At 41.6% G+C, this 19,659-nt stretch overlaps 1 protein-coding gene across 1 annotated transcript in view; it reads left to right on the forward strand.

The window, feature by feature from the left end:
* Positions 1–16,633: 16,633 nt before the first annotated feature.
* Positions 16,634–19,659, forward strand: part of gjd1b (gap junction protein delta 1b) — a 38,984-nt gene continuing 35,958 nt past the window's right edge. The window contains exon 1 of the mRNA XM_028464210.1: positions 16,634–17,606. Coding sequence (XP_028320011.1) covers positions 17,536–17,606 — 71 coding nt within the window. The 5' untranslated portion in view covers positions 16,634–17,535. The remainder of the gene's footprint in view (positions 17,607–19,659) is intronic.

Genomic DNA, 19,659 nt, shown 5'->3' on the forward strand with positions numbered 1-19,659 from the left:
AAGGCATTGAAATTTGATGGAGAAATGGGAGTAATTAAGCAAAATTGCATTAAAGGGGGTAAAAATATGGCAAGAAAAAGTGTTGACAATAGTTTAAAATGTGGCAAATTTAGTGAAGTTGCAGAAAAAAGGTGAAAATAATGAAAAATTTGCCCAAAATGTTTTTTTAGTTTTTTGAAAGCATCTGGTGACCCCCCTCCCAGTGTCTCGTGATCCCAAGGTTGAAAACCCTCACTATGGCTTACATTCCAGTGAATGGATGTTTCTTAAACCTACGCTATGGTTTGTATGGCCTACTGTATGTTGACTGAAGCAGTTGATTGACTTGTCTTCCAACAAGATTAATTAGAAAGTTTAATTACAATCAAGATTATAGTTTAAATTTTTTCTTTCCATAATTTGATCCACTGATAAATTGAGTTAAAATGGAGTTAAATAATTTGGCTTAAATAAGTTCTGACGTGATAATTGATTTCAACCCTGTGGGGTTAAAACCATAATTGTCTTAAATGCCCTGCTGGTGTGAACAAGGCCCCTAATGCACGTGCACATCCCATGGGTATTGGAGCTGGGCCAAAGCTTCTTATCTGTTAATCAGTGTGAAAATATATTTTACCTTCAGTTTGCAAAAGCCTCTCCCACCCACGTCGCCATTGCAGCCAATCTGTAGATATCATACCATGCACACAGTACTCCACCTGTCACAAGTCTGCTATAGCCGTTCCTTTAAAGTGATTTATCAATGCTACTATGCTAACGACTTACAGATGAAGTCTTGTGTTGACTTATTGAGCTACAGTTAACCCTCAGTGAGTCGTGTAATATATGCTTAAATGATGCAGAAGGGGCTCACATCTTCTCAGACTCAGTCATCTGCCCTAATACTTTTTTTTTTTTTTTTTTTTTTTTTTTTTTCTGCCCTAATACTAAAGTCACCAACAATCTATTAGGAAAAAAGAATGTAAAATCTTTTGTGTTAAAGAAATCAAGAACTAAAATGAGAAATTTCCCACTATTTCGGCTCTAAAACAATATACAAGCAAGTTATTTATCTTTAATCTAAATATGTTAAATTTCTGCATAAGCTGAAAACATTCCTAAGAGGAAAGATTTGAAATAAGCAGTGATGGGCTGAGTTTTTCATGTCAAGGCTATTAGTGGCAGGTTCATTGAATCTATCTCTTTGCACTACATTGTGGTGTCTGCAGAAACTTGATTTGTGCATCATAAAACAGCAACTGAGTCTAAATAATGTAAAATTGTAAATGCTTTCTCCCTGACAGTGTTGCAGCTGTGATAAATATCAAAATGCATGAATTAACCTTTGTGACAATAATTCTCCCATGCTGTGACACGGGTCTCTGTTATATATGACCTGTTCAGTTTTCTTTATATTCTGTGAACATATCCTGATTACCTTTAAAGGTCCACCACATCTTTATCTTTATGCAGATGACATCCATCTGTATATTAATACTACGGCTCTGATTATTCACTCATTTTAGTTGTTTCACCGAAACGTGGAGTTCATAATTTTGTATCGATCAATCAACTGACATAAATCTGTTCAAGACCCTCATTCTAATGAGAAAAAAAAATCCTAAATGTGGATCGTTGCTCACCTGTCTAAATTGTAGTTGATCATTTATGTTTATATATGTTATTATTTTAGTTCAGTGTTAATTTGACAGCAACAAGATTTTTTCAGTAATAGTCAACAAAATAAAATTAAGTTAGTTGACTAAATCTGTTCCATATATAGTTGACAAAATAATTCTGAATAGGAGTTGAGTTAATGCATTTTTTTCAATGAACATTTATCAACCTGATATTGTTTGTAAATACGTCACAGACATATTTGATGTGATCAATGCGTAAGACCACGTTGGCATGAGTTCTGATTGGATTTTGTTTGTATTAAATTAGTCACAGTAGTTATTGTCACTTTAAAAATGTAGTCAAAAAAAACTATAATGAAAACTTTCAGCTAACCAAACGAACACTGCCCTGCCCCTGGGTCCTCATTAGGATCAGACTCCAGCTCAACATAATCAATCAATCTTTTATTTGTATAGCGCCAAATCATAACCAATGGTATCTCAAGACACTTTACAGTAGAGCAGTCTTAAGGACGGACTCTTCATTTTATGGATACACACATATGCATATATACGTATATACACATACATATGTATCCCACACCCAACATGAATTCATCATGGCGGCAAGGAAAACCTTCTGTTAAGCAGCAGGAACCTTGTGTGGATCCCATTCCTATGATGAACAGCCATCCACGTTATGCTGTGTTGGGTGTGTGCAGAGGAAAGGGTGGAGACAGAGCCGCTGAGACTCCGTAACTCCACACTGAGGATCCCAAGGACCTGCAAGACAAAAGCCAGAAGGAGTACAGGAGCAAACACACAAGGGAAGAAGCAGACATAGAGGGAGTGTTTGAAAGAGGAATGGGACCCTCTCCGGTCCCTCTCTAACCTAAATGACCTCTCTCATAACGCCCTCTCCAACCTCTCTCCAACCAAGCATGTCAGACCCCCCCCCCCCCCCCCCCCCCGGCAGTCTATGCCTATTGCATCTTAACTATGAGCTATGAGCTGGTTCCTAACTAAAAGCTTTACCAAAGAGGAATGTTTTGAGCCTAACCTTAAAGGTAGAGAGGGTGCCATACTGGTGATAATCACTGGCCCGCACAGCCAAATGCTCACCGAGACCTTTATAGTGTCACATCACTACTTGCTAACTAGGTTTTTAAAGTTCTGTGACAAGAAATTGTGGTTACACTTCAACTGGAGGGAGACTTCTTTTAAATATTTAATCAGGGCTGTGGTGTGGCATTAAAATCCAAGCGCAGACACCCTATAGGCAGCCATTGCTATAATTTGTAATCATTTATTTTATTGAACAAACCTACAGCGTAGGGTTAAAAACTAAAATACAACCCAAAACTGATTTCTAAAATAACTCAAGAAGCAGCATTTGGACCAAGTGGGGGAGAGAACAATGCAGAAGAATCTTGAGAATAACACAAAAATAAACCCCAACAACAAAGTGTTTGAGGTTAATTTTCCCCATCTTGCCTGTTTTCTGCCCTCTGAAAAGCCCCTTTAATGATGCTTCTAAAAACAGGCTGTTGTGGGGCCTTCATGCATATGCATGAGTAGGCGTGTCTATAGATGTTCAGGCCTCGCTCTGAGAGGGTGATCACCATCCAGATTTTTTTTTTTTGCTATCCACACACTCTTGTTACTATTTTCAGCCAAAAAGTGGCACATTACAATAAAACACATGGCTATTTAAGCGGTCATTGTGATTGTGAGCTCAACAAAAACGCTGCTCCACAGTGTGTGTTTATCACATCAGCAGAAGAGTCAGTCATCTGTTTCAGCTGTTTCAAAAACTCACCAGAGCTGCTACGTCACTTTTTTGTCATCCGCACATATTCTGACCACAGACCTAGTCCATTTAAAATGATAGTCTATTGTTTTGTCAAACACGTCAGATCATGTCAAAAGTAATATGAGGCTATATAACAGCTACTAAAAGTGGAACTGATTATAAGTGCTCCCTGGCTGCACACTGCTCCTCAGGGAGGGGTTAATTGCAGAGAACATATTTTGTGTATGTAGCTTTACATATATGATAAAGTATAATGTATATTCTATGTTAAACAGCAGTGTTTGTTTTACCTGTGAAGTAGTTTGACAGGGAGGAGCTCACATTCTTATAGGGTAGGAGGAGCCAGGATTGTCATGAGGAGGAGTTTCCACAATGTGACGTCACAGTGGAAGAAAAATCCAACTCGCCTGTTTGAAGCTGACTTTTTATAAAATGTGGAATAACGAGGGAGGAAATAGAACTTTCTCCACTTTGACCCTCTGAATGAGGCTAAAGGAATCCATACCACTGTAGAAAAACCATTATAAAGTGAATTTTTCATAATACTGCACCTTTAAAAAGATTCATGTACTTTGCAAACTGGAACCTTAAATTACATAAACACAACTACATATTTTGTCTTAAAGTTTTCATTGAACATTGTAGTAAATGTTTGTCTTTCGTGGTTTAAAAAAAATGTTAAACCTAAAAATAACATCAGAATCAGCTTTAATTTGTCATTACACGTTACAGAGCAACGAAATTGCATTTCACTTTCATTCCGTCAAAAAAACATGAAAGGACAGTCACATATAACATGGGAGGACAAGGGCGGGAGAAGTCTGGGTCGCTACAAAGGAGCCTCATATTTAGATGAAAGGTGGGAGGACAACAGGAGGAGAGAAGAAGAGGGGAAAAAGGCAGGTTTTAAACTGAGTTCCCTAATGGGGAGGAAAAACCTCCTCAGCGTACATGCACCAAAGAAACAAAACACAGTCACAACAACTACCATAATTCCAATTATGGAGATGTCTTCGATGTCTTGTACAGAAAGAATTGACAGACACACAACTTGCCACTTGTCGAGCGCATATCCAGTCGCAAACGTATCGCTCGCACAGGCGGGGTCACCTCTACCCATTTTTTTTGTCTAAAAATTTGGTCGATTACATTGAGAGGCCAACTGATTAATTCCATTATTCCAGATTTGGAAGCGATGCAAAGGGAGGCTCCTATTAGATTTACAAGACCATTCCGGGTCCTCCTGGCCTGGGGTCGGGTCCCTGCTGGCTCTGAGCTCACCGGCGGGTGCCCGCCGGCTGCCCGTTCGGCGTGGCTCTGGTCGTCTGCTGGGCGTGGGCTTTGGCTCCTCCGCTGGGGTCTCGGGCGGGGGGCTCTCTGGGCCCTCCCCTCGGGGGGCTGGGCGCGGGGGTGTGGGTGGTGGTGGGGGGGTGGGGGGCCTGGGGGTTGGGGGTTGGAGTCGGTGGCGTGGTGCGCTGGGTCCTTGGCTCCTTGGGGGCTTTTCGGGTGTGTATGGGGGGGGCAATGGCAGCCTCTCGGCTTGGGACCTTGGGGGCGTTCGGGGGGCTGCTTGGCCGTGGGGTGGTCGCCGGGGGCCCCTAGATCTCTCGCTCTTTCTGCTGGCCCGACTGCTTCTTCGGGCCCGGGGGCGGCTCATGGGTTTTGCAGGAGCGGCTCTTGGAATCACATTTGTCATGGACGCACTGGCCTCGGGCGGTGGGATAACACTCATACTGGGCTCAACCATAGACACGTTGTTCCCAAATACCTGTTTTATGTAACTTCCACTCACTTCCTCCTCTGCTCACAGCCACCACCATTATTCCTAAGCCGCACACTGGTCACCAGACTGGCTTGATAACACAACAATAAGCACAATATACACAACCACAATTTCACATCACATCACTTGAAACTTATTGATTATTCCCCACCCATTCGTTTTCCTATCTTGTATCCCTCCTCCCTGTTAACTCCCCCCCCCCCCCTCACCCTGGTGTAACACTGCCCTCTCTTTTTTACATCCTCCCTTTAATAAAGTATTTACCCTTCCCTAGGGAGGGCTGGTGATGGTCACAATTATGCAATGAAATAAATTCATTTATTTAATTGCAATAATAAAATATGCATTGCTGTTAAAAGATTGCACTTCTTGTAGTGTTAACCTTCAACAGCATGTGCAGACAAGGTGAAAAAAAAAAAAAAAAAAGATTTACAAGACCAGACGAAACAAAACAGCAGCAAGGACAGATACGGGCGGGAGAAAGGGAGCAGAGGAAATGCGACCGCCCTCGACGAGAAGCAGAAGAAGTTGATCTTTTTCCAGATTGGTAAAATATAGTTAGTTTGTGCTGACGACAGGCTCTATTCTGACCATCTTTCTGATGGTTTGAAAACAATTTTTAAACTACCCTGAATCTTGGGAAATAATAATACCAGTACAATTAGGTTAATAAATACAATTTTGATCACTTCCCTCAGTACAAGATTTGGATCAATCTGCTGGTTGTCCTGTGACCAAAAAAAGACAGCAGTGTTCACAGCTGTAATTGTCTTAAGGCACAGTAACATGTTGAAGTGCTACATGCTAACACTGAGCAGCTATGGTTACTTGGGTTGGTGACTGGACAAAAATCCCAACCCTTTATTAGCAAATGGACAAAAATCACACTTGCATAAATTATAGCTGCCAACGTTAGTGCGTTATCTTATTGACACTGATAACTTTAACATGTGTTAAACCTAAAAAAGCATAGATCAGGATCTGTAAAAAAAAAAAAAAAAAACATAAATTTTAGGTCTTTTAATGCTAATGGGTGATGAAGCGTTCAAAACCAAAAAGAATGATCCCACACACATTTCTCCTTATTGCCTGGAACAGACTGTGTGATGCATTTTGTCCTGAAGTTCTGGGCCAGAATTTCCTACGCAGTTCTGCAGTGATGTCAAATGATGCAGATGCACGTTCTCGATGGCTGGGAAAGGCATCCACTGTGCCGGAAATAAAGAAGAAGAAGACTGGAGACTGGAAGAAGACAAGCACGGTGGACCAAACTACTGTTTGTTTCCGCGCAGGCAAGTGTAGGGGTTTTGCAGTTAGAGTGCGGATAGGGCCGCATTTTTTCGTCCCAGTCTGAGCCAAACCCGACGGTTAAAACCTCATTTGTCCTCATACAAATGACATATTCACATTTGTTTTAGTGTTCAGCTAGCTTTTATTAACAAACAACTGTCAATGTCAACAGAGCAGATCAGCGAACTGGGTAACAAGCTAGTGTCAAACAAACAGGCGCACAGTGCATGCAAGAGACACAGTAGATTTATACTAAACAAAAATATACGTGCAACTTTTTTGATTTTGCCCCCATTTTTCATGAGCTGAACTCAAATATCTAAAACATTTTCTATAAACACAAAAGACCTATTTCTCACAAATACACACAAATCTGTGTTAATGAGAACTTCTTTGCAGACATAATCCAGAGATCTCAATCTCAATCTCAATCTTTATTTGTATAGCGCCAAATCATAACCAATGGTATCTCAAGGCACTTTACAGTAGAGCAGTCTTAAGGACGGACTCTTCATTTTATGGATACACACATATGCATATATACGTATATACACATACATATGTATCCCACACCCAACATGGATTCATCATGGCGGCAAGGAAAACCTTCTGTTAAGCAGCAGGAACCTTGTGTGGATCCCATTCCTATGATGAACAGCCATCCACGTTATGCTGTGTTGGGTGTGTGCAGAGGAAAGGGTGGAGACAGAGCCACTGAGACTCCGTAACTCCACACTAAGGATCCCACGGACCTGCAAGACAAAAGCCAGAAGGAGTACAGGAGCAAACACACAAGGGAAGAAGCAGACATAGAGGGAGTGTTTGAGAGAGGAATGGGACCCTCTCCGGTCCCTCTCTAGCCTAAATGACCTCTCTCTTAACGCCCTCTCCAACCTCTCTCCAACCGAGCATGCCAGACCCCCCCCCCCCGGCAGTCTATGCCTATTGCATCTTAATTATGAGCTATGAGCTGGTTCCTAACTAAAAGCTTTACCAAAGAGGAAGTTTTGAGCCTAACCTTAAAGGTAGAGAGGGTGTCTGCCCCCCGAACCGTGGTTGGTAGATGGTTCCAGAGAAGTGGGGCCTGATAACTGAAAGCTCTTCTTCCTATACTACTTTTAGAGACAAATGGAACAACGAGTAGTCCAGCATTTTGAGAGCGTAGTGTTCTGGGGGGATTGTATGGCACTACAAGCTCCTTGAGATAGGCTGGTGCCTGTCCATTTAGGGCTTTATAAGTGAGGAGAAGAATCTAGAATTCTATTCTATATTTTATGGGAAGCCAATGCAGAGAGGCTAATACAGGAGTAATGTGATCTCTTCTCCTAGTTTTAGTCAGTACACGTGCGGCAGCATTTTGAACCAGCTGAAGTGTCTTAAGCGACTTGCTCGGGCAGCCTGCTAAAAGAGAATTACAATAATCCAGTCTAGAGGTAACAAAAGCATGGACTAGTTTTTCGGCGTCGCCCTGAGACAGGATAGATCTGATTTTAGCAATGTTACGGAGATGAAAGAAGGCAGTTCTTGAAGTTTGTTTTATGTGAGAGTTGAAGGATAAATCCTGATCAAATAGAACCCCAAGGTTTCTAACAGTTGTGCTTCGTGCCAGAGTAATGCCATCTAGGGCAGTTAGGCTAGCATAGGTTTCTCTAAGGTGTCGTGGGCCCAGTACAATGACCTCAGTCTTGTCTGAGTTGAGAAGAAGAAAATTTTGGTCCATCCAGGCCCTAATGTCCTTTAGACAGGCCTCAAGTTTAGATAGCTGATTTGTCTCACCTGGCTTCATTGATACATACAGTTGGGTATCATCAGCATAGCAGTGAAAGTTAACAGAGTATTTTCTCATAACATTACCAAGGGGGAGCATATAGATACAGAAGAGGATTGGACCTAGCACAGAGCCCTGAGGAACCCCGTAGCTTACTTTAGTGTACACAGAAGACCTATTATTCACGTGTACAAACTGGTACCTATCAGATAGGTAGGACTTAAACCAGTTTAGGGCAGTCCCTGTGATTCCAAGTAATTTCTCTAATCTCTCTAGTAGAATATAGTGATCTATAGTGTCAAAAGCTGCACTAAGATCTAATAAAACCAGCACTGAGAGTCGTCCTTCATCTGAAGCCCAGAGTAGATCATTAGTTACTTTAACTAAAGCAGTCTCTGTGCTGTGTTGAGCTCTAAAACCTGACTGGAAGTCCTCGAACAGGCTGTTGTTTTGAAGAAATTCACAGAGCTGAGCCGCCACAACTTTCTCAAGAATCCATCCCACCTCACAGGTATGGCATATCAAGATGCTGATTAGGCATGATTATTGCACAGGTGTGCCATAAGCTGGCCACAATAAAAGGCCACTCTAAAAATGTACTGTTTTTTAACACAGAGCAATGCCACATATGTCGCAAGTTCTGAGGGAGCGTGTAATTGGCATGCTGACTGCAGGAATGTCCACCAGAGCTGTTGCCCATGAATTCAATGTTAACTCACTCAGTACCATTGACGAGATATCTCGTCATTTCAAATCCAAACGCTCAGTGCCATTGACGAGATATCTCGTCATATGCATTTTTTCACGGGGACTACTAGAAAACACCCTGACGGAGGTCCCTCATCAATAGCTAAGCTGTGGGGTGTTGTAGTAACCAACTGTGCCCAGAAGATGGCAGCAGTGCACCTTTAGATGAGAGATTAGCCACTGATGCTACCCAGCAAAGGAGGAAGAAGCAGGAAAAGAAGTGAGATTATGGCGCTATGAAGTGATATTGTGACGTATCCAGCAGCTCACAGCACCACATACTAACACAGAACATGTGTGAACCTGAGTGGATTATTGATAATGTGGTGATCGTGAGATAAAACCATCAACTAACCGGGCCAAACAGGTCATCCCTGCGTGTCGGGGGGAGGGGGTAGGAGGGGGAGTGTGGCGGTGGGTACAAAATACTCCCAGCCTGTGAGCCAGATAGCAAAATAATAGGTGACATGTAGGAAGTAGCAGCGCACCTTTAGATGTGAGATCATCCATGCTCATCGGCGCTCAGAGGGAGAAAGAAAGGCGTTTACGAGACAGAAAATGGCGCTACGTGCAGAGCTGACGTTCCCAGCAGCGCACAGCAGCACACACTCCGACCAGAGCAAGTGTGGAATTCATGGATAATGTGGCGATTGTGAGATAAAACCATAAAAAACGGGGTAAGCAGTGACCCTCTGCATGTCTGGGAGGAGGAGGAAGTTGCGTTTGTACAGACTGACGGGAGAGAAAGTTGGAGGAACGCCAAAATACAGTAAGAAATCTATTCAACTCTGACCCAGATAGATAATAATAATTTTGCCATCAAAAGCCAGGTCTTTGTATTTTTTTTAATTTATATATAAGGAAACGATGTTCAGATGTTAGAGTTGTCACTAATGCAAAAAAAAAGCTTTAAAGTCACTGACAGGGTTTTTTTTTTTTACAAAAAGGCTTTTTTCTCAGCTTTTTGCTCTGAAACTGAAGATTTGTGTAAAACTTGCTCTATTCAACGGCTGATTACAAAAGAACGAAACAAGCCAGAAACAATTTTTTTTTTTGATGAAAGTAAAGGCTTCAATCTTTCAGAATCTGGTGTCAGATTTCAGATAGTCATCGTAGAAAATATTCTGTGGGTCTTTAAAAATCAGTCAAAATGCTCAAAAACGGCTGGCACTGAGGGGGGTAGAAAATCTCAGTATGGCTGTCACTGAATGAGTTAACATCGCTACCATAAGCCGTCTCCAAAGACATTTCAGAGAATTTGGCGTTACATCAAACCGGCCTCACAACCGCAGAACACGTGTAACCACACCAGCCCAGGACCTCCACATCCAGCATGTTCACCTCCATGATCGTCTGAGACCAGCCACCCAGACAGCTGCTGCAACAATCGATTTGCATAACCAAATAATTCCTGCTGTCAGAAACCATCTCAGGGAAGCTCATCTGCATGCTCGTCGTCCTCATCGCGGTCTCGACCTGTCTGCAGTTCGTCGTCATAACAGACTTGAGTGGGTAAATGCTCACATTTGATGGTGTCTGGCACGTTGTAGAGATGTTCTCTTCAAAGATGAATCCCGGTTTTCACAGTTCAGGGCAGATGGCAGACAGCATGTTTGGCATTGTGTGGGTGAGTGGTTTGTTGATGTCAACGTTGAGGATGGGGTGGCCCATGGTGGAGGTGGGGTTATGATATATGCAGGCATATGTTATTAACAACGAACACAGGTGCATTTTATTGATGGCATTTTGAATGAACAGAGATACCGTGACGAGATCCTGAGGCTCATTGTTGTGCCATTCATCGACCATCACCTCATGTTGCAGCATGTTAATGCACGGCCCCATGATGCAAGGATCTGTACACAATTCCTGGAAGCTGAAAACATCCCAGTTCTTGAATGGCCAGCATACTCACCAGACATGTCACCCATTGAGCATGTTTGGGATGCTCTGGATTGGCGTAGACGACAGCGTGTTCCAGTTCCTGCCAATATCCAGCAACTTCACACAGTCATTGAAGAGGAGTGGACAAACATTCCACAGGCCACAATCAACAACCTGATCAATTTTATGTGAAGGAGATGTGTTGCACTGTGTGAGACAAATGGCGGTCACCCCAGATACTGACTGGTTTTCTGACCCCTCCCCAAATGTTGAAATAAGTAAAAAAAGGCCCCTGTCCAATCTACCCAACAAATCAATCAAACCTTAAAGATGACACTATTGGCTGGTGATGCGACGAATAAAGAAAAGCACCAATCAAGAGGGCGGGATTTAAATGTCATGTCAGACATTTATCAGACAATCAATCTAACAAAGTTATATACAGTGTCTACTTTTATGTTGCTCTATAATTTATTAATTTTGTTCAAAAATATGCTTTCTTTATCAATGGACGTTAGGCAGGGGTACACCCTGGACAGAGCGCCAGTCCCATGTACTTGAACTGCAAAACAAATAAAGAAGATTCACATATTGCCATTTTTACAACACATATCCATCAAAAGTAAAGAACAACACACGCACGCACGCACACACACACACACACATGTAATTGCTGAGACATAAACATATTCATACCAACCAGACCTGGTAATGTTACACTATATTTCTATAAAACATTGTTTAATAAAACGTGCTATATTGTGTGCAGTGTGTGTCTGCACATTTACACACAAAAAGCCAAAACATAAGTAGACAGTTTAAAATAACAGACTTGAACCACAATTCTAAAATTCCTCACCACACGATAAAAGCATCAATTTACACAAAAGTCAAAGCAAGTGTAAAAAGTACCAGACTGCAGTTATGTTCCTGTAAAAGCAGGCAGTAGAGATTAGAGACGTAGACATCTTCTTGGGCTCCTGCCGGTCTCTGTTAAATTGTGCTCCAACTGTCAAAACTCCTACATTCCATCTCCAATTGCTCAACCCAAACACACAAGTTTATTCAAGACACTTTCAGAAATGTTAGCACAACACATTTGGTCACTTTATTTTAGGTATTCAGACAGGATTGTATTTTCACTTGAGTCAGGGAGATGATTTTCTTTTCTGGTCTACGGTGGTAAGGTGGTATCCTCCAAAGAAAGCCAGATGAATTGGAAGGTGTCAGAATAATGATGGGGGGGTAAACATAGTAGCAGAGGTGTAAAGAGTACTGATATATCCTACTCAAGTAGAAGTACTGTAACTTGATTTAAATTGTACTCAAGTACAAGTAAGTAATACATAAAATACTCAAGTAGAGTATCTCATCTATAAACTTCAAAAGGAAGAGACAAAATCTTGCACAGTTCATTTCCCACAAACACATCTGTATAAAATAAAAGGTTTGTCAAAATGTACAATTATTTTTTTTTAAATAAAACAACACCAATAAATTAAATTAAAAAGAAAAAAATTCTCAGGTTCTAAGTATAACTACATTTATGAACTGTAAAACAGTGCCATGCTAATGTGCCATGTGGGTAACAACATAATAGGTAGAAACCCCAACCCGAACCCTAGAAAGTGGCTATGATCAGAGATGGCACAACTAAGAACATATGGATTATGTTCAATGTTCAATGGGTTGCAGGTTACAGGTTCAAATCCACCGTGGGTCATCACTGTGAGTGTGGAACCTTGAACAAGTCCCCTAGACATAGTTGCTTCCAGGACTCACTTGAGAAAGAAATTATTAATCTCAATGAGACTTTCCTGGTTGAGAAAAGGTTAAAAAAAATAAAAATAAACTTCTTTAAAAACATACTTAAGTACAAGTAGAATTATTGATTATCAAAAAAGTAAAAGTACTCATTAAAGCAACTCAGTTACAGTAACATGAGTACTTGAAATCCATTACTTTCACCTCTGCATACTAGAAACAAAAGTGGGACTACACTACTTTAGGCTAGTGGACATCATGTTGTGACTGACTGATACATGTTTAATGAAGCAGAAAATCCATTTTGTACAAAGTGTATGAAAACATGAGCGTTGAGTGTTTCTCTGCCAGTTATAATGCCGTAAAGAGACTGGAGTATCTTTGACCCTCTTCCTGCTTGCTTCTTTCTTCTCTTCTCATGTGGGACTCTGCTGCCAGATTGCCTTAGCAGAAAGTAGACAGATTACCAGTGTGCGGTCCGTCACGAAACCGAATAGGTCACCTTAAACTCTTTGATGCATAGAGATGTGAACAAATGATGTCATGTAATCCTGAACATGTAGGCTGTAGTGGTGGGGATTTTCTTGGATTTGCTCATTATCCTAAGCCTAAATCTTCATTCTTAAAATGAGAGATTTTTATTTAGTGTATCTTTGTCTTTCTTTGTAAAGTATAAATATCAAGTCAAACGTGCAGGCGTAACCCTGGCCTCTTACCACAGTTTGCATTTCAAGATAATAACATTATAACTCAATTATCACTCCTTTAGACAGATTCATTTGCAGCCACTCTTCTGCTGCAGAAAAATAATACCACATGCCACATGGACTCAAAATATTGCAAAAGAGACTCCCAGGAAGAATCCATTGACAAATTGATGCTGTCATGCTGTAACGGGGGTGGCAGGGGGGGAAATATGTTCACATTTACTAGTTCTAGATGGGACAAAATGTGTTCCATTTCATTATATTTTATCTGTGCCACCCTCGCCTTTTCCTGGGTAGGTGCAGCATCATGGAGGTGCAGCTGTGTGCACCTCAGAATCAGCTGCAACCCCTTAAAATGAAACTCTGATGGAGCTCAGACTTCTGTCCAGGTTGCCCAGACTGCCATGCGATGTTGCAGAGACGTGTCAACCAAGACAGTCCTACAACATCCAGAGACTTAAGGTACTCAGGACAAATCTCATCCACCCCCGGAGCCCTGCCCCCGAGGAGCTTTCCAACCACCTCGGTGACTTCAGCCCGGGTGATGGGCGAGTCCGCCTCTGAGTCCCCAGCCTCTGCTTCCTCATCAGAAAACGTTACAGTGGGATTGAGGAGACCCTCGAAGTACTCCTTCCAACGCCCAACAACATCCCCAGTTGAGGTCAGCAGCTCCCCCCCTGCACTGTAAACAGTGTTGGTGAAGCACTGCTTCCCCTTCCTGAGGCGCCAAACGGTTTGCCAGAATCTCTTCAAGGCCGACCAATCCTTCCTTTTGTACCATTCACTGTGAAAAGGACAAAACATTTTCTGACCTTACCTTTGCTGAAGGTCTGGTAGCTCAGGTGTTGGTCCCCCATCTTTTAAAAGCTGTTTTTTTTCCTCAAAAGAAAGTTTCTTTATTGTCTCTAGCGCTGTCATCCTGATTGTATTGTTATCCTGCCCACTAGCTAGAGAACCCAGCGGCGGCAGCAGCCATGCTGGATCAATTCACCAATGCACTGTGAACTTACGTATAGCATTTAGCATAGCGCGGTTACGTCCAAAGGCAGTGTAGAGAGCTGCCTTTGGATGTAAATGGTTTTCATCTTGGGGAACTGAATGTGCAAGCGCAAACACAAAAAAACATGCTTTGGGAACAGAGGCAGAGCAGCAATGTGCTTTTGGGAGAGGGTGTGGCCTCCTCCTGCCTTACAGCGGAGTGAGACTGTGCAGCGTCTCTGCCGTACCAGGAAATAGCGAAGTTTATTCATTTGGGCATGAAACGTACAAAATGCTGACACTTTCAAACGTATAGGTACTGTAGGCTATCATAAATTGAAAAATAAATCATTTAAAATTATAATATAATTAAAACAATTAATCAAAAAATCAGTTCACCCTTGGGTAGGCACAGCCTACCTTGCCTACCGTAACTGCACGTCACTGGGGAGGATCAAAGTTACCCCTGAATTCTTTAGTTGTTACCTTTCTTTGGCCAGTCAGGTTCTTCAGACCTGAGTGATATGCTTTGGTGGAAGATGCAGATTTGGAAAACAGATTTGGAAAAAAGATTGGATGATCAATGAGTGCATCATGTTGGAGGAATGATCCATTAATGGGTAATCTAGGCATATTAAGTTCATGTTGTCAGGGGTAATTGAAACTTCACAGCAAACAGCAAATTAGAATATGATTGCCTTTTTAGCTTGCCTGTGTAAAGGCCTAAGGATTGAAACACATGTACCAATAAACAGCCAAATAAAATTATTTTCTATTACAACAGAAAAACCCTGCCATTAATAAATACTGCTCCACTGGAGCTCTAGTATTACACTCTGTAAAAAACCAGGCCACCGTTTGACATGACTTGTGTCGTCTTTTTATTTGGGTCATTTTTCCCTCCCTGGCCCGATTTCCTCACAGTTCACAGCGGTGACATTTGTGTCGCTGCACTGAAGAAAACAGTGACATCACAAAGAATACACACGACAAATCTGAGGTTTCTATGGAATCTACATCATAGAATGTGATTATTATTGGTCCAATAATTTACATAAATCTTTGTGGAGGAATCAGTAAGATTAGATAGTAAGTGTAAGATCACTATCTGTATGATCTTCTGTGAATATGTATGGTAGGCTTTAGATGTTTTCACAATTTATTAACACTTTACATCAGTTAAAATGACAAATACAAACTAAGCAAACATGATGTTTATTGATGAGCCTTTTTAATGAGCAAATGAACTTTTTGAATAAAAAACTCTTCTCATTAATACAGTTTCCGTTACATACACTTGTCTCGTTTGTGTAGCCTCTTGTGTACCACTGGTTTTTGGGTATGTGTTCAGCACAAATCACCCCCATGGTATTACGTGGCCATATCAGCCTGTCATTACCCAATCTTGTTAGATCTTGGAAGTTAAGCCTGGTTAGTAGTTGGATTGGACACTAAAGAGAATTCCAGGTATCCCCGTGGGGGACAGTTGCTCCAGTGGTATCTGTCATTGGACTAATGGACTAATGGACTTGATTTTATATAGCGCTTTATCACCACACTGAAGCAGTCTCAAAGCGCTTTACATATCAGCTCATTCACCCAATCACTCTCACATTCACACACCAGTGGGACAGGACTGCCATGCAAGGCACTAGTCGACCACTGGGAGCAACTTAGGGTTCAGTGTCTTGCCCAAGGACACTTCGACACATAGTCAGGTACTGGGATCGAACCCCCAACCTCTCGATCAGAAGACGACCCACTACCACCTGAGCCACAGTCGCCCGTGTCATTGTGTCCTTGGGCAAGGAACTTCACCCACATTGCCTAGTATGAATGTAGTGTGTGAGTGAGTGTTGGTGGTGGTTGGAAGGGCCAATGGCGCACGATGGCAGCTTCGCTTCTGTCAGTCTGCCCCAGAGCAGCTGTGGCTACAATAGTTGCTTACCACCACTAAGTGTGGAGTGAAAGAATAATGCCTTAATTCTGTAAAGCACTTTGAGTGTCTATGATAAAGCGCTATATAAAATCCAATGCATTATTATTATTGTTATTATTATTATTATTATTCTTAGTGTTGCTGTCAACACCTAGTACAGGAATATACAGGATATGAGGAAAGGATGGTGTGACAGAGGAATGGGGAGTTTGGGTGGCTGTGGAGCAGTTGCCGTTGAAGGGGTGGGAGGAGGAGGTGGAGGGATAAACAGTGATGGAGAGTGAGTGAGCGTGAGGGGGGAGGAGCACAGAGATGATTCCTCTCTAATCCTCTAGACACACGCTCGGTCTTGCTGCCTACTGGCTCACAGAGAGGGAAAGAGGAAGAGGGAGAGACGGAGGCAGGTGGAGATAAAAACAAAAGGGATGGAAAAAAAACATGAAAATGAAGGAAAGAGAAGAAGGAAAACCTGGACTTTGTGAAGCACGCTGAGGGACTGAGAGGGTGGGGAGGATTGGAGGAACTAGGAGCTCTCGCATGGCTTGTAGAAGAAGGAAGGAGACGGAAGAGTAGGAAGAAGAGTGTGATGCTTCGGTCCTGCTCGGCTGAATCAACACTTGGAAAGAAGGAAGGATAACTAGAGAAGGAATCCCTCTGAAAGAATAGCAGAAGAAGAGAACAATGGAGTAAATGCCAGGAATGGAGGAGAGGAGAACGAGCAGAGCTGGAAGACGACTGACATGAGTTGTATGGAGCTGAGCCTAGTTAGAGTTACTACAAGATGCTGTCAGAGAACGAGCGCGTAAGGGCGGAGTGTTAGAGAGCAGGGTGATGGATGTCTTGTTTGCACAAACTACGGCTGCTCCTTGAAACTCAGCAGAGGAAGACGAGAGCTCGTATCTCTGTCAGGCAGAACTGTGTGTGTGTGACTGTCAGTGTGAACAAATGACAGAGCCACTGTTGTAGGAGGTAAACAGGGTCAAGAAGACTTGCTCACATGTGGAACTGCATGGACACAACCTTTTCAGCAGCACAGATAGTGCTCTGAGCACTTTGGGAAGAAGAAAAAGAAGAAGAAGAAGAATACACAATGAAGAGGTCTTCTTTGGAGCTGCTTTTCAGGCGAACAGGTTGATATCTACCTCATCCAACTCAACAAGTAGACTTGAAGATTGACAGTTAAGAACTTTGACTCCAGCGCTGGTTCCAGTGAGAAGCACCTCCTGATTTTCCTGTGCCCAGTGGATGCCTCCAAACTTCAACCATGGGAGAATGGACCATCCTAGAGCGCCTTCTGGAGGCTGCCGTGCAGCAGCATTCCACTATGATTGGAAGGTGAGCCATTGATTGTAAAAAAATATATATTTTTAAAGATTTGAATGAAAATTAAAATGGAAAACAAAAAGGCTACACCCCAAGTGAAACATGTTTTCTGTCTGAACATTTGAAATCAACCTAAAACAACATAAAGGTAATGAAACAGCAATCAAAATATTATCTCTAACATGTATATGCCCTTAAAAAGTTTGCAAGTGAACCCCTACTTAGCTACTGCGTGCAGAGTCTTGCTGTACCACTTTCTACCACAAGATGGTGTAGTGAGTAGAAGCGGTGCAATCGCAGAGAAGGAAACAGCAGACGGCAGCACGACCGAAAAGCCGAATTTTAGAAAATGGACGTTACAGTAAAGACACTCGGAGTCCGTGCACATACATAAAAGTCATATTTTAAGTGTAATGCAGATCACGTGCATGCACACAAAAAATCCTGCTTTCCTGCCTGTTGGTGATTTGTGGTCCAGGGAGAGGAAGCTTTAGCACATTTTAATCCTTTGAGATGATGTAGGGGTCAAGCAGACAGAAGAGATCCTCTAAGTCCACTCAGAGGATTTCAACACCAACGTTGAGTGAGGACACCTCACCTGTAAACACAGCGGCTTCATTCACTGTGCTTGACTTGGACTGTAAAACCTGTTTACAATCAGTATTCTACATCACACATCACGTCTCATTTCAGCTCACTATACCCTGCTTTCATATTTTTTCTGTCAACGATGATGTCATTTTTACAACCTTTCACAAGCACAGGGTGAGGATTGTGATGATTTATGCATCGGTTTCCGTGCTGAGACGTCTTGTTTTTGAGTTTGAATGACTCGTCAGCTTGACAGAAATCAATTATTGATGATGGCTTCAAATGCAGCTCAGTAAACGGTAGTGTACATAGTTTTATATCATGTCAAATAATATTTTTCAGACTCTTGTTTTCGAGGCTCGTTAAACCACCTGATTAGCTTTTCCTCATTAGTCTGGGCCATGTTCATTTTGTGGACAAACAATTTTTTGTCATAGTTTTTGTCGACTACATTTTTTTATGTGACAAACACTCGACTATGACTAATTAGAAAAATACATGTGAATAACAACTATATCAAAATTGATATTTTTGTTCACTTATAAAAACTTAACTATAATTCCATCACATGGGATGAAATCCAATCAGAACTCATTTTCTTGTTTGTTCTTGTCATCACATCAAATCTATCTGTGTGTATTTACAAATTCATTATCAGGTTGATCAATTGTAATAGGGTCATTCCATGTAATTTCAACACATTTCCATGACATCCTATGTACTTTGGTCTTAAAATTTTTGAAGTTTTTACCCATTGTTCCTTAATAATATAATTGACACACTGTATATTTTTACTTCGATCGGATATATTTTTCGTTCATACATGTTTGGGCCTTCAGTAAACAATTTAGCATATGCCCCAGCTCCCTATAATTTTATCAGCTCTGAGCTATGTACGTAGACTGTTCACATCCCTAATGATTAGTCAGATATATGCATTGGTTTTTAGGTGACAGTCTCTTGAGATCTGAAAAAGTACTTTTCTTTGCTATTTTCATTGGGCCATAACTGCATGTGGGAATGTAAGAATGATCATTGTTTTAATTTATAGAATAAAGGTGAGTCTTTCTTGGGATATAAAAGGATTTTTCTTCAAGCAACTTCTTCATTTTTATTTTTATTTCACCACTCAAGGTAATTGAAAATCCTTTACATGAGGTCATTGTAGCTTGACTCTGTGTCTTATAATCATTTAATGTTTATTTGTTTTTTATTAATAAGGCTGTTGCTATTCGGACCTCACACAATCCTGACTATAGTTGCGGCACTTCTTGTGCGCATGCCGGTAGTTCCGGTGTAGTGTAGAATAAAACTAGTTTGGTTTCCTACGGTAGATGGTGGGCACGCGCACCTGACGAACTGCACATGCGAGCCCGTCATTTTGAAAAAAAGGTAATAATCCATCCTTTAATTTTTAGGGTTAGGGTTAGAATTAGTGTTTATCATAGTAGGATAAATTAAAGTAGCAAAATAA

This window comes from Gouania willdenowi, chromosome 13, assembly GCF_900634775.1.
Source record: "Gouania willdenowi chromosome 13, fGouWil2.1, whole genome shotgun sequence".
NCBI lineage: Eukaryota > Metazoa > Chordata > Actinopteri > Blenniiformes > Gobiesocidae > Gouania > Gouania willdenowi.